This window comes from Alosa pseudoharengus, unplaced genomic scaffold (genome assembly GCF_046254945.1).
Source record: "Alosa pseudoharengus isolate Yale_2024_CS ecotype anadromous, Long Island Sound unplaced genomic scaffold, YU_APseudo_1.1 YU_APseudo_1.1_scf_23, whole genome shotgun sequence".
NCBI lineage: Eukaryota > Metazoa > Chordata > Actinopteri > Clupeiformes > Clupeidae > Alosa > Alosa pseudoharengus.
Genome location: NW_027468685.1, coordinates 236,265 through 253,966, shown reverse-complemented (window position 1 = coordinate 253,966; position 17,702 = coordinate 236,265). Strand labels below are relative to the sequence as shown.

The 17,702-nt window shown below is 45.9% G+C and overlaps 1 protein-coding gene across 1 annotated transcript in view; it reads right to left on the bottom strand.

The window, feature by feature from the left end:
- ngly1 (N-glycanase 1) overlaps positions 1 to 17,702 on the bottom strand; it is a 31,082-nt gene that overhangs the window by 8,494 nt on the left and 4,886 nt on the right. Inside the window, exons 5-6 of the mRNA XM_076301071.1 lie at positions 4,950 to 5,169; positions 4,582 to 4,703 (exon numbers count right to left, since the gene is read on the bottom strand). Coding sequence (XP_076157186.1) covers positions 4,582 to 4,703; positions 4,950 to 5,169 — 342 coding nt within the window. The remainder of the gene's footprint in view (positions 1 to 4,581; positions 4,704 to 4,949; positions 5,170 to 17,702) is intronic.

The following is a 17,702-nucleotide window of genomic DNA, read 5'->3' as shown; positions in this document are numbered from 1 at the left end:
AAAAGAGAGAGAGAGAGAGAGAGATAGCGAGACAGAGAGAGAGAGAAAGAAAAAGAAGGAAAGAAACCAGCCAAAAGTTTGATCACTCTTTTCTCTTACAGTAGCCACAGAGTAGTTCTCCGAGAGATCTACATTACCCAGAATCCCCAGCATTCCAATATTAAGCACTAGAATGACCCAGAATGCAATACATTACCCAGCACACCCACTGTGTATTGTACTGCTCATTATTCCAGACGCTACCACGCGTCCCTACCATGGAAGTGTCATATAGAGCTAGAGAGAAGGAGGAAGCACTTCATTTCACTGCCCCATGCTAGAGAGGGAGGAAGCACAGTCCCCATTCATTTTACTGCCCCATGCTAGAGTATATTATGTTGTCGATGTTGACGTAGAGTACTACAGTATGTTGTTGATGTTGTCGTAGAGTACTACGACAACGTAGAGTACTACGGTATGTTGTCGTAGAGTACTATGGTATGTTGTCGCTGTTGTCGTAAAGTACTACGATATGTTGTCGTAGACTATTACGGTATGTTGTCGTAGAGTATTATGGTATGTTGTCGATGCTGTCATAGAGTACTAGATAGATAGATACTTTATTGATCCTCAAGGGGAAATTCAAGGGTCTCAGTAGCATGCAGACATAACACACAACATGCACTTACAGCAGAAATGGTAGACATAAGTATAAGTATAAACATATAACTAAACTCCACTGTACAATAAAGACAGTAGAAGATAAGACAGATAAGAAAACTAACAAAACTAAATACTAAATACACTATACAAGTTAAATTAAGAAAGTTTTGAGGGTGATCAAGCATAAGACGCTTGTAGTGACAGGGCCGGGACTGGTGAGGTGCTAAAGGGAGTGAGTGTCATGATGAAGGTGCAAACAGTAGTCCAACCATAGTCCTTAGTTATGTGTGCCTGGCAAGGTGCTCAAGAGAGTGATATCATGGTGAAGGTGCAAAAAGTAGTCCAACATTAGTCCAACAGTGCAAGAGTAAGGTCTAGAGACCAGCATAAATAATATAGACAAATATGAGAGTAAAGTATAATGTAGACAAGGTAAAATAAAAAACTATTTCAGTGCAAGAACAGGTTGAGGTAATAGGGTTATAGCCATTCATTCATTCAGTATTGTATCAGAAGCCATTGATCATGTGTGCTAATATAGCATGAAAAACAGTGTAGCAGTAAAATTACACTGAAGGTGTAAAATGAAAAATATTTGGCGGCACGCATTATGCTTGATGAATCAACGCGCATATTTTGCGTCGATGTCATCGATTACGTCGACGCGTTGTCCCAGCCCTAGTTGTCGTAGACTATTACGGTATGTTGTCGTAGAGTATTATGGTATGTTGTCGATGCTGTCGTAGAGTACTACGGTATGTTGTCGTAGAATACTATGGTACGTTGTCGATGTTATCGTTGAGTACTACGGTATGTTGTCGATGTTGACGTAGAGTACTACGGTATGTTGTCGATGTTGATAGAGTACTACGGTATGTTGTCGTAGAATACTATGGTACGTTGTCGATGTTATCGTTGAGTACTACGGTATGTTGTCGATGTTGTCGTAGAGTACTACGGTATGTTGTCGATGTTGATAGAGTACTACGGTATGTTGTCGTAGAGTACTATGGTATGTTGTTGATGTTATCGTAGCGCAATTTCCTGCTGGGAGAATCAACCAATCCACACGGATGACGTAATTCCTGGCAATCGGAAATGTGGCTCGTGTTTTTTAGAAAATGGGGTCAGAAGTGAGCACATTTTTTAAAATGGTGGTAACTAACTAGCTGGTAACTAACTAGCTGAAGCGAACCCTCCAAAGGTCCATACACAGCTATGACAGCTGGGGCAGACTGACCTGTGCTGACCTGTACTGACCCATACTGACCTGTGCTGACCCATACTGACCCGTGCTGACCCGTGCTGACCTGTGCTGACCTGTGCTGACCCATACTGACCCGTGCTGACCCATACTGACCCGTGCTGACCCGTACTGACCTGTACTGACCCGTACTGACCTGTGCTGACCCATACTGACCCGTGCTGACCCATACTGACCCGTGCTGACCCATACTGACCTGTGCTGACCTGTACTGACCCATACTGACCTGTGCTGACCCATACTGACCCGTGCTGACCCATACTGACCCGTGCTGACCCATACTGACCTGTGCTGACCCGTGCTGACCTGTGCTGACCTGTGCTGACCTGTGCTGACCTGTGCTGACCCAGACTGACCTGTGCTGTCCCAGACGTAGCGTGCTGACCCAGACTGACCCGTGCTGACCCAGACTGACCCGTGCTGACCCAGACTGACCTGTGCTGTCCCAGACGTAGCGTGCTGACCCAGACTGACCTGTGCTGTCCCAGACGTAGCGTGCTGACCCAGACTGACCCGTGCTGACCCAGACTGACCTGTGCTGTCCCAGACGTAGCGTGCTGACCCAGACTGACCTGTGCTGTCCCAGACGTAGCGTGCTGACCCAGACTGACCTGTGCTGACCCAGACTGACCCGTGCTGACCCATACTGACCTGTGCTGTCCCAGACGTAGCGTGCTGACCCAGACTGACCTGTGCTGTCCCAGACGTAGCGTGCTGACCCAGACTGACCCGTGCTGACCCAGACTGACCTGTGCTGTCCCAGACGTAGCGTGCTGACCCAGACTGACCTGTGCGGTCCCAGACGTAGCGTGCTGACCCAGACGTAGGGTGCTGACCCATACTGACCTGTGCTGACCCAGACTGACCCGTGCTGACCCAGACTGACCTGTGCTGTCCCAGACGTAGCGTGCTGACCCAGACATAGCGTGCTGACCCAGACTGACCTGTGCTGACCTGTACTGACCCATACTGACCTGTGCTGACCCATACTGACCCGTGCTGACCCATACTGACCCGTGCTGACCCATACTGACCTGTGCTGACCCGTGCTGACCTGTGCTGACCTGTGCTGACCTGTGCTGACCTGTGCTGACCCAGACTGACCTGTGCTGTCCCAGACGTAGCGTGCTGACCCAGACTGACCCGTGCTGACCCAGACTGACCCGTGCTGACCCAGACTGACCTGTGCTGTCCCAGACGTAGCGTGCTGACCCAGACTGACCTGTGCTGTCCCAGACGTAGCGTGCTGACCCAGACTGACCCGTGCTGACCCAGACTGACCTGTGCTGTCCCAGACGTAGCGTGCTGACCCAGACTGACCTGTGCTGTCCCAGACGTAGCGTGCTGACCCAGACTGACCTGTGCTGACCCAGACTGACCCGTGCTGACCCATACTGACCTGTGCTGTCCCAGACGTAGCGTGCTGACCCAGACTGACCTGTGCTGTCCCAGACGTAGCGTGCTGACCCAGACTGACCCGTGCTGACCCAGACTGACCTGTGCTGTCCCAGACGTAGCGTGCTGACCCAGACTGACCTGTGCGGTCCCAGACGTAGCGTGCTGACCCAGACGTAGGGTGCTGACCCATACTGACCTGTGCTGACCCAGACTGACCCGTGCTGACCCAGACTGACCTGTGCTGTCCCAGACGTAGCGTGCTGACCCAGACATAGCGTGCTGACCCAGACTGACCCGTGCTGTCCCAGACGTAGCGTGCTGACCCAGACTGACCTGTGCTGTCCCGTGCTGACCCAGACTGACCTGTGCTGACCCGTGCTGACCCAGACTGACCTGTGCTGTCCCAGACGTAGCGTGCTGACCCAGACTGACCTGTGCTGTCCCAGACGTAGCGTGCTGACCCAGACGTAGCGTGCTGACCTAGACTGACCCGTGCTGACCCAGACTGACCTGTGCTGTCCCAGACGTAGCGTGCTGACCCAGACGTAGCGTGCTGACCCAGACTGACCTGTGCTGACCTAGACTGACCCGTGCTGACCCAGACTGACCTGTGCTGTCCCAGACGTAGCGTGCTGACCCAGACGTAGCGTGCTGACCCAGACTGACCTGTGCTGACCTAGACTGACCCGTGCTGACCCAGACTGACCTGTGCTGTCCCAGACGTAGCGTGCTGACCCAGACTGACCCGTGCTGTCCCAGACGTAGCGTGCTGACCCAGACTGACCTGTGCTGTCCCAGACTGACCTGTGCTGTCCCAGACGTAGCGTGCTGACCCGTGCTGACCCAGACTGACCCGTGCTGTCCCAGACGTAGCGTGCTGACCCAGACTGACCTGTGCTGTCCCAGACGTAGCGTGCTGACCCAGACTGACCTGTGCTGTCCCAGACTGACCTGTGCTGTCCCAGACGTAGCGTGCTGACCCAGACTGACCCGTGCTGTCCCAGACTGACCCGTGCTGACCCAGACTGACCTGTGCTGTCCCAGACGTAGCGTGCTGACCCAGACTGACCTGTGCTGTCCCAGACTGACCTGTGCTGTCCCAGACGTAGCGTGCTGACCCAGACTGACCCGTGCTGTCCCAGACTGACCCGTGCTGACCCAGACTGACCTGTGCTGTCCCAGACGTAGCGTGCTGACCCATACTGACCCGTGCTGACCCATACTGACCCATACTGACCTGTGCTGACCCATACTGACCCGTGCTGACCCAGACTGACCTGTGCTGTCCCAGACGTAGCGTGCCTCCAGTCCCAGGGCCCTGCAGCAGAGTGTGAAGCAGTTGGCCCACTCCCCACAGCGCCCCCTCCTGGTCTCCAGCAGCTTCTCAGGGTTGTTGTACCTGCAGGCACATGGGGAGGATTCCACATCAATACCAGAGACACAGCACTCAAAGAATCTCCCATAGAAATGTATTAGGTTAGTTTGTAATTTGATTTTACATTATATTATCTGCATACCCAACTTAAAAACAATGAGGAATAGTGAACACTTGCTACGTAAATCAAGAATTTGAACCAAACCCCAGTCAGCAGTTGCATTAAAACACACCCCACACCTAGGGAATCTGGTGGAGAATTGGCAGTACCTGGGGAATCTGGTGGAGAATTGGCAGGCTTTGCAGAAGTGATTCTCCACGCGACTGGCATCCCAGCGGAGGTCGTCGTCGGAGGGCGGGAGTGAGCCAGCCGACTGGGTCTTGCCCCCGCACCTCGAGCAGGCCAGGCTGTCCACCCAGGAGAAGAACTCGCCCTTAAACCACTGCAGCAGCTCCATCACCAGCAGGTCCTCTTCACGCAGGGAGCAATCTGCACACCACAGGGGAACACACACATTAATATCGCACAGGGGAACACACACATTAATATCGCACAGAGAGCAGTCTACACACACATTAATGTCTGGATGGAAGGGAATCGCCAGAGATAGTCTGCACACCACAGAAGCATTTCTACTAGGGATTTGGAAATTTCTATTCGAATGTGGTGGGTTTTTTTTTGGGGGGGGGGGGCTAACTATGTGTTGGCTAAATATGTGAAAACGAAATGCTTTTGTCAAGTCTAATGCACAATCTAAATATGGCAGAAGCGATTTACCCACGGAGATCACCACTCTAGTGGGGGGCCTTAAGCACATTTTCGCGCAAATTCATCTGAAAGCGCCAAATTTGGTACAAATGTAGCTTAGGTCATACTGAAATGATTTAGCTAGGGCGCCGGAGTCAGCGACCCTTGGGGCCAAGATGGCGGCCAAATCCAATATGGCCGCTGCGCGAAAAGGGTTCCAGCTATAACTTTTGAACTACATGAGTTACAAATACAAACTTGATATCTTTTTCAGCTTAATTGATCATGGGGAATACATAGGAATGTTAATATTTATGACCCGGTGCATCTGGACCCCTTATTCCTCCAATTCTAATATGGCCGCTGTCCAAAAAAGCAGTTTTGGCTGTAGTATGGGGCCTTACACCCCATTGTTTGTGCAAATTAATCTACAAGCACCAAATTTGGCACGGATGCAGCTGAGGGCATAATGAAATGATTTAGCCAGGCCGCCCGAGCCAGTGGTCCCTGAGACCAACATGGCAGCCAAATCCAATATGGTTGTCGCCTGAAAGGGATTCGGCTATAGCTTTGGAGCCAGATGAGATACAAATACAAACTTGATGTCTATTTTACCTTTTTTGATGATGGGAAACCCATAGGAATAATTACATTTATGATTGGGTATATCAGGACCAGCCAAATTCCCTAAATTCAATATGGCTGTCCGAAAAAGGGGTTTGGCTTCAAATTTTGAACCAAATGCGCTACAAATGAGGATGTTATTTTTAGTTTATTGACCACAGGAAGTCCATTGGCATATTTATATGTATGCTTGTGTCAGTCTGGAACCTGTATTCTTTTCAAGACTTTGGTTGAAAATCTTTCTTTACCACAGCTTTGAAGGTTATTCTCAATGTGGATTAATTTCCTTATAAAAGTGAAATGCTTTCAGTGTACCACAGGTGAATACATTTCGAAATGTAATCATATAAGAAAGAATAAGACACAATTATTATTGCAAGGCAATATTTATAGTATGTCAAATTGTTAAAAGAATAAGAGAATAGAATAGACTATCTAAGAGAATAATAGATAGTCAATTTGTCCAAAACTTTTCAAAGGTTTGCTTAGCATATAAAAAAAACCCCAGCAATAACATAAAACAACAACAGAATTCTCATGGTCTCTCTCATGAATTTTTGCCTGAAGAAGACCCAGCAGGGTCGAAACGTTGCCTGTTGTGCATTAAATATATGGGAGTCAAAAGCAGTGTTGCGGACATTATATTTTTTCAATTGAGTACATTTTAATTTGTCCTGCACCTGCCAGAAGGTGGGATGTGCACACAATAACTGTTTGCTCCTTCATGAATTCTCATTCTCATGATCTCTCTCACAATTGTAGTCATAAGAACAAAACACTTATGGAAAAAAGTACACCTGGTTAGGAAGGAAGTTGGTCATCTTCTGAGACCACAGGTGACTACTACCGTTCAGAGGTGGGTGTGGAGGATGCCTTAATCTACCTGCTTCATAGAACACACTCTCACCTGGACAGGGGCTGGCAGTATTGTGAGGATCATGTTCTTTGATTTCTCAAGTGCTTTTAACACCATACAGACTATGCTGCTACGTGACAAGCTTTGAAGGATGCAAGTAGACACCTCCACAACTTCATGGATTACTTATTACCTGACTGACAGACCACAGGTTGTGAGAATGAAAGGGTGTGTGTCTGAACAGGTAGTCAGTCGCATAGGAGCACCACAAGGGACTGTGTTGTCTCCTTTTCTTTTCACACTGTACACCTCAGACTTCCAGTACAACTCTGAGTCATGTCACCTGCGGTTCTCAGACAGTTCACAGACTGCAGTTGTGGGGTGTGTCAGTGATGGTGAGGAGACGGAGTACAGGCAACTGGTGGACCACTTTGTGACATAGTGCAGAAACAACCACCTTGTCTTGAATGTGGCTAATACAAGGGAAATGGTGGTGGACTTTCGTAGGGCCAGGCCTGAGCTAAATACTATTTCATTACTGGGTGAGGAAGTTGTTGAGAACTACAAATATGTGCGGGTTCTTATAGACAATAAACTGGATTGGAGGTACAACACTGAGGCTGTATACATAAGTATATATACTCTTTTGATCCCGTGAGGGAAATTTGACTCTGCATTTAACCCAATCCGTGAATTAGTGAAACACACTCAGCACAAAGTGGACACACAATGAGGTGAAGCACACACTAATCCCGACGCAGTGAGCTGCCTGCTACAGCGGCGCTCGAGGAGCAGTGAGGGGTTAGGTGCCTTGCTCAAGGGCACTTCAGTTGTTCCTACTGGTCGGTGTTCGTACCGGCAACCCTCCGGTTACAAGTCCAAAACGCTAACCAGTAGGCCACGGCTGCTCCAAAGAAGGGTCAGAGCAGACTCTATTTTTTGAGAAAGCTTAGGTCATTTAATGTGTGGTCATGGTAAAAAAAATAGTTTTCATCTGTAGCTTATTCGGTTCAAAAGTTGTAGTCAAAACCCTTTTTCGGACAGTCACCAGATTGCATTTGGGGACTTTGAGGGTCCACATATACCCAATCATAAATATTTGGTGTTTCCCATAGCCAGAAAAGGTGAAATATTTTTTTAATTTTACATTTGTATCTTATCTGGTTCAAAATATGCAGCCTACAGTAATCCCTTTTCAGGTGGCGGCCATATTGGATTTGGCAGCCATCTTGGTCCCAGGGGCCACTGGCTCCGGCATCCTCACTAAATCATTTCAGTATGCCCTCAGCTGCATCCATGCCAAATTTTGTGCTTGTAGATAAATTGGCGAAAACAATGGGGTGTAAGGCCATATTGGAATTGGAGGATTAAAGGGTCCAGATATACTGGGTCATTAAGATGAACATTTATATGCGTTTCCCATGATCAATTAAGCTGAAAAAGACATCAAGTTTGTATTTGCAGCTCATGTGGTTCAAAAGTTATAGTCGGAACACTTTTTGGGCAGCGGCCATATTGGATTTGGCTGCCATCTTGGCCCCAAGGGTCGCTGGCTGTGGCGCCCTAGCTAAATCATTTCAGTATGACCTGAGCTACATCTGTGCCAAATTTGGTGCTTGTAGATAAATTGGCGCAAACAATGGGGTATAACTACAGTCAAAACTGATTTTTTGGACAGGGGCCATATTGGAATTGGAGGATTAAGCTGTCCAGATATACTGGGTCATAAATATAAACATTCCTATGTGTTTCCCATGATCAATTAAGTTGAAAAAGACATCAAGTTTGTTTTTGTAGCTCATGTGGTTAAAAATCTAGTCGGAACCCTTTTCGGGGAGCGGCCATATTGGATTGGCTGCCATCTTGGACCCGAGGGTCTCTGGCTCCGGCGCCCTAGCTAAATCATTTCAGTATAACTTGAGCTACATCTGTGTCAAATTTGGCGCTTTTAGAAGAAATTGCGCGAAACAACCTATTTATGTGCTTAAGGCCCCCCACTACTCCTGAGTGGAACGTTTTTGGATTTCCATCAGAAAACGGAAAAATAGCAATTAGCCTAACAATGTCGTAATCCGCAGAATATGTAGCAGCGAGCAGCCTGAGTTAACATCAGCCATCTGATAACGCTACACCCTGACAAGCTGGGTAGGTAAACAGTCCAAGGACAAGGAACCGCGCAGCTAAAGCAGGCAAGAATTAGGTTTTTGCCTCCCTCCCCTAGGCTATATACAGTGCTTTTGTCACTTCTCTGATAGGCATAATGGTTCATGCTAATTTGGCGTCATCAAACAGAGGCATTCAATAAAGTGGTAGTGGTATGGGCGTTCATAGAGGCATTCAATAAAGTGGTAGTGGTATGGGCGTTCATTCAGTGTGTGTGCGCGTGTCGCAATAAAGTGGTAGTGGTATGGGCGTTCATTCAGTGTGTGTGCGCGCGTCTGCGCAAAAGAAATTGAAACCACTCAAGTTGCACAGATATCGTTGGTAGACTGAGCTTTTCTTCAATATAACAAGTCAACCACGCGTTTATAGTGGCATTGGCAATGCATAAGCCCGTTTATAAAGTCTATTGAGATGCATTGTAAATATTAATAATAAGCAAAAATTTGAGCATTAAATATTTGAATATAATTTGATTATTAAAAAATAATAATGAATTAAATTCAAATTGGGTTATGGATGAAGGTTGACAGCCCTAATTTCTACAGATCTGTTCAGAGAGCAGCATTTCTACAGATCTGTACATCACAGCAGCATTTCTAAAGATCTGTTTAGAGAGCAGCATTTCTACAGATCTGTACATCACAGCAGCATTTCTACAGATCTGTCTCTGTAAATGTTGCCCTGATGGCTTTACATTTTGTTCCAACAGCTGTTGCATATCTACTGACCACCGGGTAGTGTTCTGAGCTCTTCCATATCTACTGACCAGGTAATATTTCACAATTTTTGCGATTTCACCAGGGAGCTGCCAGCCAAATTGCAAAGCTGGTTCCCGGCCTGCGGGGTGCTACCAGCTATACTAGGTGCACAATTCTCCCTCCTAGCTCATCATCAGAATGACTTTGAAGCTGTTACATTACGGTAAAACAGACTTGTACAGGATGCCTATTATATGAACGTAAAACAAACTTGTATAGGATGCCTTTAACAAGTCAGAAAATGGAACAGGCTATATTTATAAAATGGAACAGGCTATGTTTACATGTTCAAATGGAACCGGCTATGTTTATCAAATGGAACAGGCTATGTTTACATGTTCAATGGAACAGGCTATGTTTACATGTTCAATGGAACAGGGGCCTGTACTACAAAGGGAGCTTAACCTACCCAGATGTAACCCAGGGTTACTTTGTTAAACCAGGGTTGACAAAACCTGGTTATCTTAAGTGGTGTTAATCGGTACTACGACGCTGATTATGAAGTTGATTTGTTGAGCCGGGGTTAACCTAATTGTGTGTTTGTGCGCGTTCACATAAAAGGGGCGGGTTGCAGCGCAAGTCACCACTTTCAATGATGACGCGATCACCTTATTTTACGGATGAGGAATGCACAATTATTATGACAAGTTATGAGGAATTAAAACCCACTCTACGACTGTTGATTGATGCTCGTTGAGGACCTTAACTATCTGTGTGCTCTCAAATTGACAACCTTAATTGAGGCCAGGTCATGTGACTTCTACTTAAGCCTCACCTGTTACCAATAAACGAGTCTCTGCTCATTTCACCCAAGCCTGTGTTGGTGCCTGCTCATTTTTGTCTTTGTCTCCAGTCAGCAGTTCAGTTCAGTTCATAACAGGTTATGGGCCCAGAATGCGCTGCACTGCGCTTAAGTTTATAGTAGTTTGAATTTCTCTCAGCATTGGCACAATGAGTGAAAGGACAAGTTCTCGTTGGTCTCGTCTGGTGTTCGACGGAGATGAGAAGAACTATGAACTGTGGGAGACAAAGTTTTTGGGCCATCTTCATATTCAGAAGTTGAAGAACACAATTTTGCATGGGCCTGCTGAGGAGGCGAATGCAGCTGCACTGGCTGAAGATGCTGCAAAGAATGCAGAAGCATCTGCTGAACTGATCCAATTTCCCGATGACAAAAGTTTGTCCCTGGTCATGCGAGAGGCTGCAGATGATGGACGTGAAGCACTTAAAATCCTGAGAGACTATTATGCTGGAGAGGGTAAGCCCCGCACCGTCAGTCTGTACACAGAACTTACTTCCCTGCAAAAGTTGAGCACTGAGAGTGTAACCGATTATGTCATACGTGCAGAGACCTCAATCACTGCACTGAGGAATGCTGGAGAGGTCTTAAGTGATGGACTGTTAGTGGCCATGGTTCTGAAGGGGCTGCCAGAATCTTTCAAGCCATTCTCCATTTTTGTGACTCAAGCGATAAAACTCTCAGTTTTGCTGATTTTAAGACAAAGTTGCGCAGCTATGAGAACACAGAAGGGATGCGCACAGCTGCACCTGACGACAACGTGATGGGGGCCCGGTCGCATCCAAAGAAGCCCAGTGGTCCAGTGGGCGCAAGGGTGCAGAGCACTGAGAGCGGCGACATTGAGTGCTACCGTTGTGGCCAGAGAGGGCACATGGCAAGACGGTGTCGTGGTCCACAGCGGTACAGCCAGGGGAAGAGTACCACACGGCGAGGAGGACGGCAACAGCAGCGGCGGGACGATGCACGAGGGGTGAGCGAGGAGACGGACAACACCTTCGCCTTCAAGCTGGAGAGTGGTGATCGTTGGCCAGGGAGTGGTGATCGTTGGCCAGAGAGTGGTGCCACCGGAAAGGGGTTAATGGTGGACACCGGTGCGACATCACACATCATCACCGACCTGGCCCTGTTCAAGAGCTTAGACGAAAGATTCCAGGCTGAGACTCACTGTGTGGAGCTGGCTGATGGCACACTGTGTAAGGGGGTCGCAGAGCGCAGAGGAGAAGCTGAAGTGTGTCTGGTTGACAGCAAAGGAAGGCACATTAGTGCTACATTGAAGCAGGCGCTGTACATTCCTTCCTATCCCCAGGATATTTTCTCTGTGAGAGCTGCAACTTCCAGTGGGGCAACAGTGATCTTCAAGGAGGGTGAAGACGTTCTGCAGTACAAAGACGGTACACGTTTTCTCATTCATGAACATAACAGGTTGTTCTATTTGCCTACTGTGCCTGTGAACAATGACTGTGATCAATGTATGAGTTGCCATGACCTTAAGACGTGGCATGAGATTTTGGGACACTGCAACTTTAATGATGTTCAAAACTTACAGAGTGTTGTTGATGGTATGATAATCAAGGGTGAAACACCCAAGTCTATGCAATGTGAAGTGTGTGTTCAGGGCAAATTCACTCAGAGCAGGAACAGGAAGCCTGATGTGAGGGCCAAGTCAGCTTTGGAGTTGGTACATACTGACTTAGCCGGTCCCATTGACCCAGTGTCCAAAGGTGGGTATAGGTACACACTTTCCTTTACTGATGATTATTCCAGTGCTGTGTTTGTGTACTTCCTGAAAAATAAAAATGACAGTGGATGCAACACAAAGGTTTCTAGCTGATATAGCCCCATACGGAAAGGTTGCATGCATCAGATCTGACAATGGTACTGAGTTTACTGGACAGGGTTACCAAACACTAGTTTGCCAAAACAGAATCAGACATGAAACATCAGCACCATACTCACCACACCAGAATGGTGCTGCTGAGCGCAACTGGAGAACGCTGTTTGACATGGCTAGATGCATGCTCTTGGAAAGCCAGTTACCAAAGGAGTTCTGGCCATATGCAGTTCAGACAGCAGCAGTAGTGAGAAATAGATGTTTCAACAACCGCACCAGACAGACACCTTACTTCATGCTGACAGGAAGGAGACCAAATGTGTCCAGGATGCAGAAATTTGGTACTGTGTGTTATGCATATAGGCAGGACAGGAAGAAGCTAGACTCAAGGTCTGACAAAGGCATCTTCGTGGGTTATGATAAGAACAGCCCAGCCTATATGGTCTACAATCCTGACAACAGAAAAGTGACGAAGCACAGACTGGTGAGGTTTATGTCCAATGTTGAGGGACAGACGACCGATGACATGACTGATGATGATGTTGGTATGCAGTACAGCACAAACAGACCTGACCCAGACAAACCCAAATTGCTTGACATCCCAGAGAGTAGCCAGACAAGTCCACCGCCACCTGTGGTGAAAGCAAAACCACATTCTCCAGACACTTTGAGTACAGAGAGGAGGTACCCTGTTAGAGATAGAAGGAGGCCAGATTTTTATGGCGAGCGGAGTGATCATGCACAGATCAGCATTGATTATTGCTATAAGATGGTATGTAATGTACCCCAGACATTCAGAGAAGCTGTGACTTCATCCAACTCAAGAGTGGGTTGATGCAATGGATGAGGAGATGAAATCATTGAAGGATAACAACACATTTACTCTGACCACTTTACCTGAGGGCAAGAAGACAGTGGGGGGTAGATGGGTGTATGCCATCAAAACCAATGCTGATGGATCTGACAAGTACAAGGCCCGGTATGTTGCTAAAGAGTACAGTCAAGAGATGGGTGTAGATTATGGAGAAACCTTTTCTCCTACTGCTAACCTTACGAGTGTGAGTGTTAATGCAGAAAGCTGCTCAGGAAGATTTGATACTTCATCAGATGGATGTTAAAACTGCCTACCTACATGCACCGATTGATTATGAAATTTACATGGAACAGCCAGAAGGCTATGACTTAAAAACTCAGACAAATGAGAAAATGGTGTGTAAACTGGAGAAATCATTGTATGGGTTAAAGCAATCAGGACGAAACTGGAACAGAATGTTACATGATTATCTTTGTGAAAACAACTTTGAACAAAACCCAGCTGATAATTGTGTTTACAAAAGAGAAACCGAACATGAGAAAGTGATAATATTGATATGGGTTGATGATTTGCTTATTGCTGCCAGTGATGAGAGAGCAATGAAAACTGTCAAGGAAATGCTTACTGAAAAATTCCAGATGAAAGATTTGGGCCGACTGAAGAATTTTCTGGGTATCACATTTGACCAGTGTGATGGAGTTGTGACTATGTCACAGCAGTTATGTTGGTAAATTGCTGGAAAGGTTTGACATGCAAGACTGTAAACCCAGGTCGACACCTTGTGAGTCAAAGCTGAATTACAGTGATTGTGAGGAAAAGATGAGTGACACCCGGAAATCTAGAGAAGCAGTGAGTAGCCTAATCTAGAGCCTTTATAATAATATAGCCATGCCTTTATATGGCTCTGGCCTAATCTAGAGCCTTTATATAGCCATGCCTTTATATGGCTCTGGCCTAATCTAGAGCCTTTATATAGCCTTTATATGGCTCTGGCCTAATCTATCTCAGTTCATGCACTAGACCGGATTTGAGTGATGTTGTGGGCAAACTTTCACAATATTTCAGTGCTCCAACAGAAGATACAATTGACAAGATGCTGTGTTACAGGAAAGGTGATGATGGGTTACAGTTGGTGGCTTACAGTGATGCACATTGGGCAGGTGATGCAATTGACCGACGTAGTACATCTGGTTATTGTGTTAGCTTATGTAAGAATGGTCCTTTGATTTCTTGGAAGACCAAAAAGCAACCAACTGTAGCACTATTAACATGTGAGGCTGAGTACATGGCATTAGCTGCCACTACACAAGAATGTTTGTACCTGTCTCAAATGCTCAAACATCTTGACTTTCATTATGATGTACCTGTAATTTATGAAGATAACCAGGGGACAATTGCGTTGGCAAAGAATCCTGTTAGTCGGCAGAGATGCAAACACATTGATATCAAATATCATTTTGTAAGATCTACTGTAAATAATGGTGAAGTGTTTTTGGAGTATTGCCCAACAGATAAAATGGTTGCTGACCAAATGACAAAACCAGCTACAAAAGGGAAGCTTCTTGCCTTTTCTAGGTTTCTGTTTGGGTGACTGCCGAACCAAAATGTGATTTTTGCAGTTCTTTGCAATGTTTTTGTTTTTCCTTGAAATGTCTTTTTTGTTGTGAATATGAGAACAAGTGGGGGTGTTGATTGATGCTCGTTGAGGACCTTAACTATCTGTGTGCTCTCAAATTGACAACCTTAATTGAGGCCAGGTCATGTGACTTCTACTCAAGCCTCACCTGTTACCAATAAACGAGTCTCTGCTCATTTCACCCAAGCCTGTGTTGGTGCCTGCTCATTTTTGTCTTTGTCTCCAGTCAGCAGTTCAGTTCAGTTCATAACAACGACAAAATTCAAATATGTCGGCAGTGAACAAAGCAAGGCTGTTGGCAACGTACTGCAGATTGGGTAGCCTAAATGCCTAAAAGTAAAGTTTTATTCCCACATGTTCTTCAAATATGTGTTACGGAGGATTAGTAGCTTGCGGAATGTCTGAAATGAGTTGAAATAATTAAATAGCCTATTTTGAGTTCATAGAAAGGCCTACAGATGCAACCCAATTCAGAAGTGGGCATAAACATTCAATTATCCTTATTACTGTAATCTATAAGTAACCCCATTGACTGATTTAGTGTATGCCTAATCCTGTGAACATTTCAGATGCAACACCATTGCAAACGCACATGGCAGCAGGTGAAAATGAAACACAAAAACATTATTCAGAATAGTAGGTTTATATAGTTATAGCTTGCATTAATATTTCTTAATTATGAAAACATGTAGGCCTAGCTTATAGCCTTCACTTGACCTCTGTTTTACAGCTAACAAGAAAAAGGTGTCTTTGAACACTACTGTAGGAGGAAAGGCACCAGCGTGTTTTACAGTAGCAGAAGAGTTGGCCATCGCAAATAATAGTGGAAGGCCGATTATGGAGGGGGTTGAGGGAGGCATTCGGTCGGATTCTGGTGCTGTGGAAATGTGTAGCCTTTATGTGCAGGGTACAGTAATATGACATTCAATTCAACAAGTTTGTTAAAATTGTGATTTTAATTTATTAGGCCTACTGTAGGCTATGTACGATTTATTTTAGGCTATTCTTGCTCAGATTTTCAGCATACTGTAGGCCTATGTCCGATTTATTTTCGGACATACAGTATTCTTGCATCACCGATGAAATACATGAATGTCCACGTACGGGCATTGCTATGAGACGTCTTCCTAGATCATCTGACAAAGATAACGAATTCCCTCGGCTGACAATATATATCTTGATAGAGAATATCGTCCGGGTAGGCTATATATATTTTCTGGCGGTCTCTAAAACCCCTCGCCCTGCGAAGAGAGTCCCTCACGATTTGCGCTCCAATATCGTATGGATCATCCAGGTACGCCAACATGTCTCGGGAGAAATTGTTAGTGGAGGGGTGGTACTTATAAAGGGTGTGGTTAACGGAAACCTCGGGTTAACCAAGAACCTAACCTGGTCGGAGCAGGTTTAAGATGCAGCGTAAATTGCCATGGCAGCATACCTCGGCTAAAACCTATCCACCTTTCGTAGTACGAGTTAATCGGGAATTTACGCCACACGTGATCAAGTTACTCTCGAAGTTACCCAGATAAGCCAGTAACCCCGCTTTTGAGTACAGGCCCCAGGCTATGTTTATCAAATGGAACAGGCTATGTTTACATGTCCAAATGGAACAGGCTATGTTTATCAAATGGAACAGGCTATGTTTACATGTCCAAATGGAACAGGCTATGTTTACATGTCCAAATGGAACAGGCTATGTTTACATGTCCAAATGGAACAGGCTATGTTTACATGTCCAAATTAGTGTTGCACGGTGTATCGATACTAAAAAGGTATCGCGATGCCTTCACGCAAAAAACGATACGATTTCAGACGTTTTTAGAATCGATACTTTATTAAAATAATAACGTTCTGTGTCTGTGTCAACTGCTGCTCCCACTGCTCCTTGCACGCATCTAGGCAAGTGGGCGTGTCAAGCAGGCAGCTCTGAGTGAGTGAGTGCGCAGCCAACGTCAACATAGTTCTTTGCCGACAGTTCTAGGCCTTGTGGATAAAACAAAAGGTGAAGTGAAATCTGCAACTATTTCGGATACATCGCGTGAAGGCAAGCCATCAGGTACACAAAGTCATTTAAAAGCAGTAGGCTACGCATGGAACTTGGCTAAACACCTCGCAGATATATCCCAACATTTTTAAAGAGTTCAAAGAACGACAGGTTAACGAATATGCTATAGAAAACACGACTACATGGTTAGTGCCAAGTTCTTCTCTTATGTTTTAGTCTAGCCTAAGTGAAACGAGTATGGTTCTCTGGGATAAAGCGAACCTTCCTTCATCAATGAATTTTGACGAGACAGAGCTGTAATCATTTTGACGAGACATAACGAGCTGTAATCAAGGGTGCTAACGCGATGAAAGTGCAATGTTCACGCCAGAATAACATTACCATAACTTGTAAACGATCTATTTCATGTTCGGTCAGTAGCAGCCTACTACTGGTAATATTTGTCATGGCATGTAGACTGCAATTTGTTCAATAATTATTGCCCAGATGTAGGATAGGCTACCCGAAATGCGCTAATTAAAGCCCACAACATAACACCACCAAAGCGTGTTGAGTCCTAATAATAATAGCGGCTTATTGTTACAGTACGTGGTAGCAAATCATGTTATCAAAGAAATAGACGTAATGTAGGAATGCACACAGATATATTGCAACAGGTAATGGTGTAGGCCTATCTGACGAAGACCTGAGTGGTTGGAACGTCGTACTTGTACACTGGGCACAAAGAAGACTATCCTCACATTTTCCCCTTTGCAACTGTCAAAGAAATCCCATGAACACGGGAAGGCC